The sequence below is a fragment of the Amblyraja radiata genome, chromosome 11 (genome assembly GCF_010909765.2).
Source record: "Amblyraja radiata isolate CabotCenter1 chromosome 11, sAmbRad1.1.pri, whole genome shotgun sequence".
Taxonomy (NCBI): Eukaryota; Metazoa; Chordata; class Chondrichthyes; order Rajiformes; family Rajidae; genus Amblyraja; species Amblyraja radiata.
This window is the reverse complement of record NC_045966.1, coordinates 7,226,586-7,239,974: the sequence shown is the minus strand read 5'-3', so window position 1 is coordinate 7,239,974 and position 13,389 is coordinate 7,226,586. Positions and strand designations below refer to the sequence as shown.

The window sequence follows — 13,389 nt, the reverse complement described above, 5'->3', positions numbered from 1 at the left end:
GACCAGGCACGTGCCGTAAGTCATTTACTCAGGGTAGGCACTGGGTAGTCAGTTGACCTTTAAAAATTGTAAAAAAACGTGCATGCGTAGAAAATCGTAAAACCACGCATGCGCAGATCGGTCCTGTAGGCAGCCGTCGACTTTGAAAAGATCTTTAAAAAACAGTGCATGCGCAGATTGGTCTCCTCTCCTGTGGGCATGCTCATCTATGGAGCAAAGGAAATGGACAACGTTTTGGGTCGAGACCCTTCTTCTGTCTGAAGGGTCTGTCTGCCCGAAACGTCGCCTATTTCTATTTCCACAGATGCTGCCTCACCCGCTGAGTTTCTCCAGCATTTTTGTCTACCTTGGAAATCTTTACTGTTTATATTTAATAATTACCTTTTGATAATTTTAGTCAGGACCTTGCTTACCCTGATGAGACGTGCCTGCACTGTACACTCTCAGCAAACTACTGCTATACACTTGTACTGTACCTGAGATGTTTATCTAATATGTATCCGAGTCTTCGATTTCAACCAGCATCTGCAGTTCCTTCCTACACGTGTATCTAAGTGTTTATGTATAGTGATACTACATCAGGCAAAAGGTACAGAAGTGTGAAAACTCACACCTCACACCTCTCCAGATTCAGGGACAGTTTCTTCCCAGCTGTTATCAGGCAACTGAATCATCCTACCACAACCAGAGAGCAGTGCTGAACAACTATCTCTACCACCTACCTCATTTGGTGACCCTCGAAATATCCTTAAACGGACTTTGCTAGCTTTACCTAGCACTAAACATTTTCCCCTTATCATCTTGTATAACACATTGGTGAGACCGGATTTAGAGTATTGTGTTCAGTTCTGGGTACCATGTTGTAGGAAAGACATTGTCAAGCTTGAAAGAATTCAGTGAAGATTTACGAGGATGTTGACAGGACTAGAGGGTGTGAGCTACAGAGAGAGGTTGAATGGACTGAGTCTCTATTCCTTGGGGAACAGGAGGATGAGGGGTGATCTTATAGAAGTGTATAAAATCATGAGAGGAATAGATTGGGTAGATGCACAGAATCTGTTGCCCAGAGAAGGGGAATCGAGGACCAGAGGACATAGGTTCAAGGTGAAGAGGAAATGATTTAATAGGAATCTGAGGGGTAATTTTTTCACACAAAGGGTGGTGGGTGTATGGAACATGCTGCCAGAGGAGGTAGTTGAAGCTGGGACTATCCCAACGTTTAAGAAACAGTTAGACAGGTGCATGGATAGGACAAGTTTGGAGGGATATGGACCAAGCGCAGGCAGGTGGGACTAGTGTAGCTGGGACATGGTGGCTGTTGTGGGCAAGTTGGGCCGAAGGGCCTGTTTCCACACTGTATCACTCTATGACTCTAGGTATCTATACACTGTAAATTGTCTTTCCACTGACTGGTTAGCACTCATCAAAAGCTTTTTACTGTACCTCGGTACACGGGATAAAACTAACTAAAGTGTACTGAGCTATATACAAAAATGAATTTCACTGTACCTCAGTACATGTGAAAAAAAATACAGTACCACTCCATAGTCTAATGGTGTTTCAAAATACCATAGTGGTTTTGAATTCAATTTTAAATTGGGTAGTCAGGAATGATTTGAAAACTACTGACGTGCCCCAGCAATAGCCTGACCCAGAACACTATGTTACGTTGCATTGTAACACGGTGACCTTAAGCAGTCTATTAGGTGGAAGATTTTCATATGTCTAAAACAATGTGCTATCAGACGGATCTGGAACATTATGTTACTCATAGAATTCTCAAGGGTCAAATTTAAGATGTGTAGTTGTGAGGAACACATTATGAGGTTACTTCATAGCAACGAAAACCATCTCAAACATGCAGGGACTCTTCAGGGGATGGGGTGGGGGGGAGGGGGGAGGAGGGGGAGAGGGGGGAGGAGGGGGGAGGGGGAGGAGTGGAGGGGGGAGGGGGATGGGGTGGAGGGGAGTGGGATGGGGTGGAGGTTGGAGGGGGATGGGGAGGGGGAGGGGAAGGGGATAGGAGAGGGGGAAGGGGTGGGGAGGGGGAGGGGGAGGGGGAGGGGGAGGGGGAGGGGGAGGGGGAGGGGATGGAGAGGAGGTGGAGGGGAGGTAGAGGGGGATGAGGATGGGGAGGAGGGAGGGGGGGATGGGGTAAGGGGGAGGGGAGGGGGAGGAGGGGGGTGGGGAGGGGGAGGAGGTGGGGAGGACGGGGAGGGGGAGGGAGATGGGGTGGAGGGGAGGGGGGTGGGGTGGAGGGGAGGGAGGGGGAGGAGGGGGGAGGGGGGTGGGGGGTGGGGAGGAGGGGGTAGTGAGGAGACGGGAGGGGGATGGGAGGGGGTGGAGGACAGGGGAGGGGTACAGGCAGATGCAACGTGAATATGGACGTCTCTTGAGAAAAAAGATAGGTGACATTTCGGGTTGGGACTTCTTCAGACGGAAAGAGTCTAAATAACTGTCCCGACCAGAAACCTATCAGCATGGATAAGTTGGGCCGAAGGGCCTGTTTCTCTACTGTATGACTCCATAACTCTCTAATCTATGGCCTTGCAAATTCCATACCAGGTCAAAATTGATGTTTGATCTAAGAACCGATTCCTTGCATTATCTCAAAACATACAGTATATTGCAAAATACTCATTGGCTAAGCTTGGAACTTCTGTGATTGGCTGTGTAGGAAGAAGCTGCAGATGCTGGTTTACACCGAAGGTAGACACAAAATGCTGGAGTACCGCAGCGGGCCAGGCAGCATCTCTGGATGGAAGGGATGGGTGACGTTTCCAGTCAAGACCCTTCTGCACACCCGAAGAAGGGCCTCGACCCAAAACGTCACCCATTCCTTCTCTCCAGAGATGCTGCCTGTCCCGCTGAGGTACTCCAGCATTTTGTGTCTCTCTTCCTACACAGCCAATCACAGAATTTGTCATCTGAATCCAGACCAATATCTCCGTAAGTGGCCTAATGGCAAATTTTGAAAAGCGACACACCTGTGAAATAATTCGATGTTGAATTGTAATTGTGTTTAATTTATTAGCCAAGTATGTAAAAGGTATTGTATGTAAAATGTGTTATTTTACTGCAAGTTGTTGTTATGGAAGCGCCTCAAGCCAATGAGTTGCGGTTTAGGCCTGTTACTCAGGCTGTTAAAGGAGAAAACTATATTCTCTTCATCAAGTCACCTTCAAAGGAAAATACTCAGACGGAACTTTTTCTCTCCCGAGGTCATTGACTCACACGGAACATCAGAGGCACTCCAGCAGATGACTGGTCATTTTCCACGGCTAAACCCATGGAAGTGGATTATTTAAGCAAGTCAGATCTTATCCTGGCTACGATTTGTAGCACAGAGGTGAGCCAGAAAACCTGCCTCTTTCCCCTGGGCGATATTAATGGCTACACTGTCACGCTGATTGACTTAGCCGAGCCAACACAGAGGAAGTATTGAGGCCTCCATGCTCTACAGTTTCACTGGAGATTTACTCTGACTCTCACTGGACTTGCAAAGTCTGTTTGGAAACATTTGCGGAGATTTGATCAAGTAAGGGCGGCAGGGTGGCTCAGCGGTAGAGTTGCTGCCTTACAGCGCCAGAGACCCGGGTTTGATCCTGTGTTGTAAGTTCTCCGTATCACCATGTGGGTTTTCGCTGGGTGCCCCTGTTTCCTCCCACACTGAAAAGGCGTGCGGGCTTGTAGAATTAGTCTGAAGACGGGTCCCAACCTGAAACATCACCTGCCACATTTCAAAGACATGCAGGTCTGAAGAAGGGTCTCCACTGGAAACGTCACCCATTCCTTCTCTCCGGAGATGCTGCCTGAGTTACTCCAGCTTTTTGCTTCAATCTTTGGTTTGTAGGTTAATCGGCTTCAATTGTGTATAATGCAAAACAGGGATAATGTGGAACTAGTGTGAACGGGTGATCGTTGATCAGTGGGGACTCGGTGGGGCCAAAGGGCCTTGTTTCCATGCTGCATCTGTAGAACTAAAACTGAAACTAAAACTGACATACTAAATCATTCATCACCGTCTAGAGAGCAAAAAAGATCCAGGAATTGTGTGAGATTGCGACTGGTTTAAGAAAGTTATGCAGGCAGTTCGATGGTACACCACGAGGAAGGAAGTGTAGGAAGAGAAGAACAGGAAAGAGAGGGACTGGAGACTGGGATTAGTTCACAAGACAGGAAACTGAAGGTGAGAGGAACTTTGTCACAAGTCAAGAGTGTTTAATTATTATATGTACCAACAATGGATCAATGATATAAGTTAGAAACATAGAAACATAGGAAATAGGTGCAGCAGGAGGCCATTCGGCCTTTCGAGCCAGCACCGCCATTCATTGTGATCATGGCTGCTCGTCCCCAATCAATAACCCATGCCTGCCTTCTCCCCATATCCCTTCATTCCACTACCCCCTAGAGCTCTATCTAACTCTCTCATAGAAAGTTGCAACAGATTAATGTGCCTGTAACAGGCACATACGATATAAAATAGATATTTTTTAACTACAACAAAAGAATAATAATAGCAACACTAGTGCAAACACCAAAGACAGTCCCCGGAGCTTCATGTAGACACAAGGAACTGCAGGTGCTGGATTACAGAAAAATACACAAAGTGCTGGAATAACACAGTGGGACAGGCAGCTTCTCTGGAGAACATGGATAGATAAAGATTCGGGTCGGGACCCTTCTTCCGACTGATTGTAGTTGGGGGTAAAATGCGAGAAGAGAGGTGTGAGTGGGACAAAGCCTGGCAAGTGATAGGTGGATACAGGTGAGGGATATTTGGAATAATTCTTCCTCTTCCATTTTCTCCAGAGATGCTGCCTGACCTGCTGAAAAACTCTAGTACTTTTTGACTATTTTTGGTATTAACCAGCACATGCGGTTCCATCTTGTTACGTTTTGGCTATGGAAGCAGGGTCCCGACCTGAAACATCAACCTATCCATTTTCTCCAGAGATGCTGGCTGACCAACTGAGTTACACCAGCACTTTGTATATCTTCAAGATAAATTGATGTTTTGGTGCCACCTAGTGATCTTAATCCAATTCTCTGAATTGAAAACTGTTCAAAGACACAAAGTGCTGGAGCAACTCAGCGGTTCAGGCAGCACCTATGGAGAACATAGATAGGTGACGTTTTGGATCGAGACCCTTCTTCAGACTGTTTGTGGGGGAGGGGAAAGAAAGATAATCTTAATGAACATATGTAATACTCACTTTTTCTGTTATTAAAGACGAGGCTCCCTTTTCTGAAGTTATTGCAGAAGTAGCAGGTAAAACATTGGCAGTGGTCATCTGTTGTCCCGCAGTTTGAAGCGTGATTTTGTAGACTGGGTGGAGGTCCATTTCTGAATCAGATGTATTAACTTCTTTGTCCTTGAAGTCTTGGAGAAGTAAAGCTTTACAGCGGGGTTTGGACATGATCTTACTCACTTCTAAGACAAACGAAGGACATTCAGTAGAAACTATTTGTTTCTGATAACCTAATATTTTGCTTGGGCAGCTTACATCCCAGCGGTATGAGTATTGATTTCTCCAAGTAACCCTTGCTTTCCCTCTCTCTCCATCCCTCCCCATCCTAGTTCTCCGACCAGTCTGACCGTCCTCCTGATTAAATTTTATCTTTAGTTTTCAGTTTAGTTTAGTTTAGAGATACAGCGTGGAAACAGGCCCTTCGACCCACCGGATCCGCACCGACCAGCGATCCCCGCACATTAACACTACCTTAGTGACCCACTAGAGATAATTTACACTTACACCAAGCCAATTAACCGACAAACCTGTACGTCTTTGGAGTAAGGGAGGAAACCGGAGCTCTCGGAGAAAACCCAAGCAGGTCACGGGGAGAACATGCAAACTCCATACAGACAGCACCCGTAGTCGGGATCGAACCTGGGTCTCCGGCGCTGCATTCGCCGTGAGGCAGCAACTCTACCGCTGCACCACCGTGACCGCCCTGGTCTATTCTACATTTTCCCTGAACTTTGTCCCCTTTGATATCTTGGTTTCACACCATACCCTTTCATATCTCCGTGTCTCCCACTCCCCTGACTCTCAGTCTGAAGAAGATGTCATGACCCGAAACATCGCCCATTCCTTCTATCCAGAGATGCCGCCCGTCCCACTGAGTTACTCCAGCATTTTGTGTCTATCTTCAGTTTTGCTGCAAAGTGGAACTTCAATCATTTCACCAGCAGCCCGGAGTACCCGCAGAGCAATGGACTGGCTGAACGGGCGGTCCGCAGCGCAAAGCACTTGCTTGAACAATCCCGTCTCTCCAACGGGGATTTCTATCAGGGTCTCCTGAACCTTCGGAATATTTCCAGAGACAGTACTATGCGATCCCCTGCCCAACGACTCATGTCCCGAGTTATTCGCCCTCCGATGCCGATCGCCCAGCAGTCCCTGATGCCCAAGGTCCTACAGCCTGCTGATGTCCAGCAACGAATTGCCCAGAAGCACGAAATCCAGCGCCGCTCGCACGACAAATCCTGCCGCCCCCTACCCCCACTGCTGCCTGGACAGGTCGTCCGTTTGCAGGCGCCCACCGGCTATTCCCGACTTGCCACCGTTGTCGGGTTTGACAGCGCGCCACGGTCCTACCTGGTGAATTTTGAGGGGACTGTATACCGACGCAGCCGCCAGCACCTGTTGGCGGTCAACAAGCCCAAACCACCTCCTGCGATTCCGTATACCCCTCCATCGCGTGTCGAGCCTTCCTCCACTAACTTACCCTCTGCTCCCTGCATGCCCCGGTCGGTTCGTTTGCCTCGGGCATCTCCCCCTGCTCTTCCTGGGTTCGCTCCTCAGGCCCTGTTGTCCCCTGTCAGGTCTTCTCTCTCTCCGACTTCTGCTCATTCTACCCCTTCTGTTTCACCTGGCTCACCTGTGCCTCTCCGTTCCCCTTCCAAGCTTGGCTCTCCACCCACCTTCTCTCTCCCTCCTGTTTCTGTTCCTGTCCCTCCTCCTATTCTTTCGGGTGGGGAGGGTGAGGGTGCTGTGCGCACTCGCTCACGTCGGATTGTAAAACCTCCGGCTCGATACGGAGAGTTTGCTTAGCTTTGCAGGTACTGTATAAACAACCTGCCATTGCTGTAATTTGTATAATTTGTAAGGGGAAGGATGTAGATGGTTTATGCATGCAACCTATAATGTAGCTACCTCATCACCACTAACCACGCCCCATCATATTAGTATAACTGTAGTATCCTCCCTTTGTTCCTCCCACTAGGTCCCAGTACGCCTGAAGGCTGGATGCAGTCAGTGCTGGGACGTGTGTGCCATGTGCTATAATAAACTCCTAGTAAAGGTTACAGTGTGTCAGCTATCACTCCTTTACAACCAGCATCTGCAGTTCCTTCTTACACTTGCATCTGAGTCAGTTACCAACATGGTTTTGATTTAAATTACATCAATGTAGTTTTTTTGGGGAGAAGCATGTCATTTATTAGGTCATTGAAGCTAATAAGATAATAATGAACCTCGCTCTAACCATTAACTACATGCATTTGGCCAAGCAGAAATTCATAGATTTAAAAATAAACGAGGAGAAATAGGTCTTTAAGTGGATATTTACCATTCCCATCCTAAAGGGAATTATAATATAATAATATAATATATTATAATATAATGAAACAATGTAATAAATTAAATAATAATAAAATAATATTTAAAAAAGAATAATAATATAACAATATAATACAAAATAAATATGATATAATATCATAAATATAATATAATAACATTAATATAATATATAATATAATATGATAATATAATAAAATATAATAATAACATAATATAAAATAATATAATGCTCTTCATATGAATTACGATATCCAATGTCTTGCTGGCATTAATAGTTTTGGTTTAAATCACATAGATCACATTGTATCACATGGAAACAGACCATTCAGCCCACATGAATCAACAATCACCCATTCACTATGTTATCCCACTTACTCATCCAGTTCCTACACATCAGAGACATTTTTTTAAGGCAGCCAATTAACCTACAAACCTGCATGGTTTGGGGATGTGGGAGGCAATGGGAACAGCTGGAGGAAACCTACGCAGTCACAGGGAGAACGTGCAAACTCCACGCAGATGGCTCCCGAGGTCAGGATCGAACCCCAGATCTCTGACGCTGTGAGGCAGCAGCTCTACCAGCTGTGCCACTGCGCTGCCAGGCAACCTCTGAGTAGATAGGACACCATTGTCTTTGGTTACCAAATCCTCAGGCATCATTGCGAGAGGACTTGAGCCCTGAGGAGGTTCAGTATATGAATTGCACACCTGAATTTTCAATTCATTAAGTTTCTATCAGAAAAACAGATCATTCTGTTTCAGAAAGAAAATCAGGCTGAAGAAGGACGATAACCCACGACGCCATCTATTCATGGCGCCGAAATAGAGATGGTTAAAAGTTTCAAATTCCTTGGAGTCAATATCACCAACAACTTCTCCTGGACTATTGAAGCAATGGCCAAGAAGGCACACTAATGTCTCTAATTCCTTAGAATAAGCAATAGACAATAGGTGCAGGAGTAGGCCATTTGGGCCTTCGAGCCAGCACCGCCATTCAATGTGATCATGGCTGATCATCCAACTCAGTATCCTGTACCTGCCTTCTCTCCATACCCCCTGATCCCCTTAGCCACAAGGGCCACATATAACTCCCTCTTAAATATAACCAATGAACTGGCCTCAACTATATTCTGAGAATTCCAGAGATTCACCACTCTCTGTGTAAAAAATGTTTTTCTCATCTCAGTCCTAAAAGATTTCCCCTTTATCCTTAAACTGTGACCCCTTGTTCTGGACTTCCCCAACATCGGGAACAATCTTCCTGCATCTAGCCTGTCCAACCCCTTAAGAATGTTGTAAGTTTCAATAAGATCCCCCCTCAATCTTCAGCCATTCAATGTGATCATGGCTGATCATCCACAATCAGTACTCCGTTCCTGCATTCTCCCCATATCCCTTGACTTTGGAAGGCTTTGGAAGTTCGGTATGACCCCAACAATCCTCACCAACTGCAGATGCAGCACAGAAAGCACTTTATCGAGATGCATCACAATTTGGTTTGGGAAACAGCTCCATCCAGGACCGCAAGAAATCGCAGAGAGTTGTGGATGCAGCCTGGACCATCATGCAAACCAACCTCTCATTCACTGACTCCATCTACACCTCACGCTGCCTCAGCAAAGCCACCAGCATAATCAAGGACCAGTCCCACCCCGGTCACTCCCTCTTCTCCCCTCTCCCATCGGGCAAGAGGTACAGAAGTGTGAAAACGCAAACCTCCAGATTCAGGGACAGTTTCTTCCCAGCTGTTATCATAGAAACATAGAAAATAGGTGCAGGAGTAGGCCATTCGGCCCTTCGAGCCTGCACCGCCATTCTATATGATCATTGCTGATCATCCAACTCAGTATCCTGTACCTGCCTTCTCTCCATACTCCCTGATCCCTTTAGCCACAAGGGCCACATCTAACTCCCTCTTAAATATAGCCAATGAACTGTGGCCTCAACTACCTTCTGTGGCAGAGAGTTCCACAGATTCACCACTCTCTGGCAACTGAACCACTATCAGGCAACTGAACCATCCTATCATCGACTAGAGAGTGGCCCTGACCTACCATCTACCTCATTGGAGACCCTTGGTCTATCTTTTATTGGACTTTACTGGACTTTATGTTGCTCTAAAGGTTATTCCTGTTATCCTGTAGTTGTACACTGTGGGAAGTTTGATTGTAATCATGTATAGTCTTTTTGCTGACTGGACAATGCTACAAAAAGCTTTTCTAATAAACTAAACTATCAAGTTATTCTCCAGAGATGCTGGCTGGCCTGATGGTTTACTCCAGCGCTTCATTTATTTTTCAAATCATTATCTGTATTTACCGGTTTCAATATTAGCATGCTCCTTTCAATTACCGCAAGGTGCAAAGTTATCAGACTGATTCCTGGGATGTCAGGACTTTCATATGAAGAAAGACTGGATAGACTCGGCTTGTACGCGCTAGAATTTAGGATATTGAGGGGGGATCTTATAGAAACTTACAAAATTCTTAAGGGGTTGGACAGGCTAGATGCAGGAAGATTGTTCCCGATGTTGGGGAAGTCCAGGACAAGGGGTCACAGCTTAAGGATAAAGGGGAAATCCTTTAGGACCGAGATGAAGAAAACATTTTTTACACAGAGAGTGGTGAATCTGTGGAATTCTCCGCCACAGAAGGTAGTTGAGGCCAGTTCATTGGCTATATTTAAGAGGGAGTTAGATGTGGCCCTTGTCGCTAAAGGGATCAGGGGGTATGGAGAGAAGGCAGGTACGGGATACTGAGTTGGATGATCAGCCATGATCATATTGAATGGCGGTGCAGGCTCGAAGGGCTGAATGGCCTACTCCTGCACCTATTTTCTATGTTTCTATCCTATTGTCACATTTCTCTGATATTTCTAAAGAAGAAGATGGACACAAAATGCTGGAGTAATTCAGCGGGTCAGGCAGCATCTCTGGAGAACAGGAATAGGTGACGCTTCGGGTCGAGACCCTTCTTCAGACTGAGAGTCGGGGGAGAGGGAAAGTAGAGGTGTGAAAAGGCACAAAGAACAAAAGAATGAAAGGTATGAAAAGAACAAATCAAGGCCAGCAAGGATGATCAAGGAAAGGTGAAGCCCACAATGGTCCATTGTTGGCTGTGGAAGAGGTGATAATGAGCGGTTCAACACTACGTAGGACGACAGTACTATCCTGGTTATTTATCCTCTCCTATATGGGACATTGAGATAAGGGAAGAGATTTGAGTCAGTTACCTGTGCAGGAAGGAACTACAAATGTTGGTTTACACCGAAGATAGACACAAAATTCTGGAATAACTCAGCGGGTCTCGACCTGAAACACCACCCATTTCTTCTCTCCAGTGATGCTGCCTGTCCCGCTGAGTTACTCCAGCATTTTGTGTCTCTCTTTGGATTGTTTACCTGTTTCATTATCACGTGGGATGCTTGACTGAGCTCTCATCGAAGGTGTCTCTTGGTTTGGTAGATGTGAAGAGAGGCAATCTTCTGTACGTGTGTTGTCATTTCTCTCTTTGGTGTCCACCTTCCCATTTTGCTGGAATTGAGAAAAGAGAAGCCAAATTATCGCACAGGGTAAAATAATGAATGAAAAAAAGAATCCAGCATGAAATGAATAGGAAAGCCCAGAAAGCATATCCACAAGATAGACACAAAAAGCTGGATAACTCAGGGTCAGGCAGCAACTCTGGAGAGAAGGAATAGGTGACGTTTCGGGTCGAGACCCTTCTTCAGACCGCCAACAGTGTGTGTGTCTTTTCATATTTTTAAAATTTTTCGTGTGTGTTAAAAGTTTGTTTAAGTGTTCTCCGGTTTGTTTTATGTGGGGGGAAGGGTAGGGGTTGGGGGAAACCTTTTTTTTCAGTTTCTTACCATGCCGGAGATGTGATTAATTTTAGGATCGCATTCTCCGGTCACTCTGCGGCTTACCATCGATGGAGCTGGTGGCCTACTCGGACTGACTTGTGCCCCGCCGCGGGACGTGGACTTACATCGGAGCTGATCCCTTGCCTGGGATCGCTCCAACTGTGGCTTGCAGTCTTTACGATCAAGAGCTCGCAGTCTCGGGACAGGCTAGTCGGGAAGCTCCAATGATGCAGAGGCTCGACAAACCCCAACACGGGATTCGATCGTCCGGCGCGGGGGAGCTGACATCCCCCCGATGCAGGAGCTGATCGCCTCGATGCGGAAGGCCCAAACGCCGTGGTTACTGTTGTGTCCACTTATATGATCACCTTCATTTACAACAAGGTAAAAGTGTTGTGTCCTGCAGTCCCCACTAGAGGGCTCTGCCTTGAAATGAATGTTTCCTCAGGAAGGGTCCAGGAGGGGATCTTCAGGGTTTTAGCGGCAGCCATGTTGGCTTGAAATAAATACAGTTCGGTTTCTGTACACCAAGTGTCGTTTGTGAGTTATTTAGCCCTCGAAACAGCTACGGCAGTCAAGATCATCCCGTCAACGGAGGGCTCGAGGCCCCCGACCGCTGGAGATCAAAGGTAAGAGATTGAACTTTTTTTCGCCTTCCATCACAGTGAGGAATGTGGAGGGGTCACTGTGATGGATGTTTATGTTAAAATGTGTTTTGTGTGTTCCGTTGCTTTTTATTTGTATCGCTGACTTGGCAAATGAAATTCCTCGCATGTTGCAAAACATACTTGGCTAATAAAGTATTATTGTGATTGCGATTCTTCAAATCGTTGAAGGGGGTGAGGGGAAGAACAACGGTCGGAGGACCTGGCGTGGGGGGGGGGGGACCGCTGTGGGGGACGGAGAAGAACAATGGACAATGGGGACCTGGCGTGGGGGGACAGCTATCGGGGGTGGGAGAACAAAGGAGGAGCCGGCCTACTTTGTAACATTTGTCAGCACTGTAGGTGGCCGCTATTTGTATATATTGGGTATGCAAGCAGGGTGGGAGATTGCAACCTTTACGTAGTCCGCCCTGTTTCGACGAATGCAATCAACCTGGCGTGCACAATCAAATAAGATCAAATAGAACACATTGTCCTACAACTTTAGGCTGTGCACGCCATACGCCATACGCCATACGCCATACGCCATACGCCATACGCCATACGCCATACGCCATACGCAAGAAGAAGTAGGTATTTCACCGTGCCTTGTAGAATATTCCATTCCGAGTTGTATTACAACTAATTTACAGACATAACTCATCCACGGCTGATCAACACACCATCGAAAACGCTCATCTTCTGTGTACAGATGAACACAACCAGCATGTGGCTAAACTAACGAGTCCTAAATCAGGGTATTTACACTTGAGAATAAATAGAATTAGAAACATCCAAGTTCAGAATTGGTCCCCAGCTTTGATCTTGATTCTGAAGTTAAAAAAATGTATTGACCACAAGGCAAGAATGAGCAATCAAAGTTATTCAGAGAACAAACTGTGGTGGAAATGTGCTGGGGGTGAATTTTAAATGCAGCCGGTGATTTCTTGAATATGGATGACATATTTTATGAGCTTCAGTGAAAGGATTAATGGTCTATGATCAAGAGCTGTGATCTTACACATAGTAGGCTTCTTACATATATTTTATACCTCTGTTTGGATGTTTTTTTTCTATTATAAATATGTTATATACATCCAATAGGGACTTCGAGAGCTAGAGGGCATAGTTTTATAGTGAGAGGGGGAAGATTTAATAGGAACCTGAGAGGCAATGTCATCATATAGAGGATGGTAGGAATATGAAACAAACGGCCATAGTGATAGAGTTATACAGCATGGAAACAGGCCCTTCGGCCCAACTTGCCCGCACTGACCAATATGTCCCATCTACAC

General features: G+C 46.1%; 1 protein-coding gene across 2 annotated transcripts in view; it reads right to left on the bottom strand.

Annotated features, from left to right (window-relative positions):
• LOC116978244 overlaps window positions 1-13,389 on the bottom strand; it is an 88,278-nt gene that overhangs the window by 63,204 nt on the left and 11,685 nt on the right. For both annotated transcript variants that reach the window (XM_033029243.1, XM_033029242.1), the window contains 2 exons: window positions 10,989-11,121; window positions 5,220-5,386 (listed from right to left, as the gene is read on the bottom strand). In XM_033029243.1, the coding sequence (XP_032885134.1) occupies window positions 5,220-5,386; window positions 10,989-11,121 (300 nt within the window). The remainder of the gene's footprint in view (window positions 1-5,219; window positions 5,387-10,988; window positions 11,122-13,389) is intronic.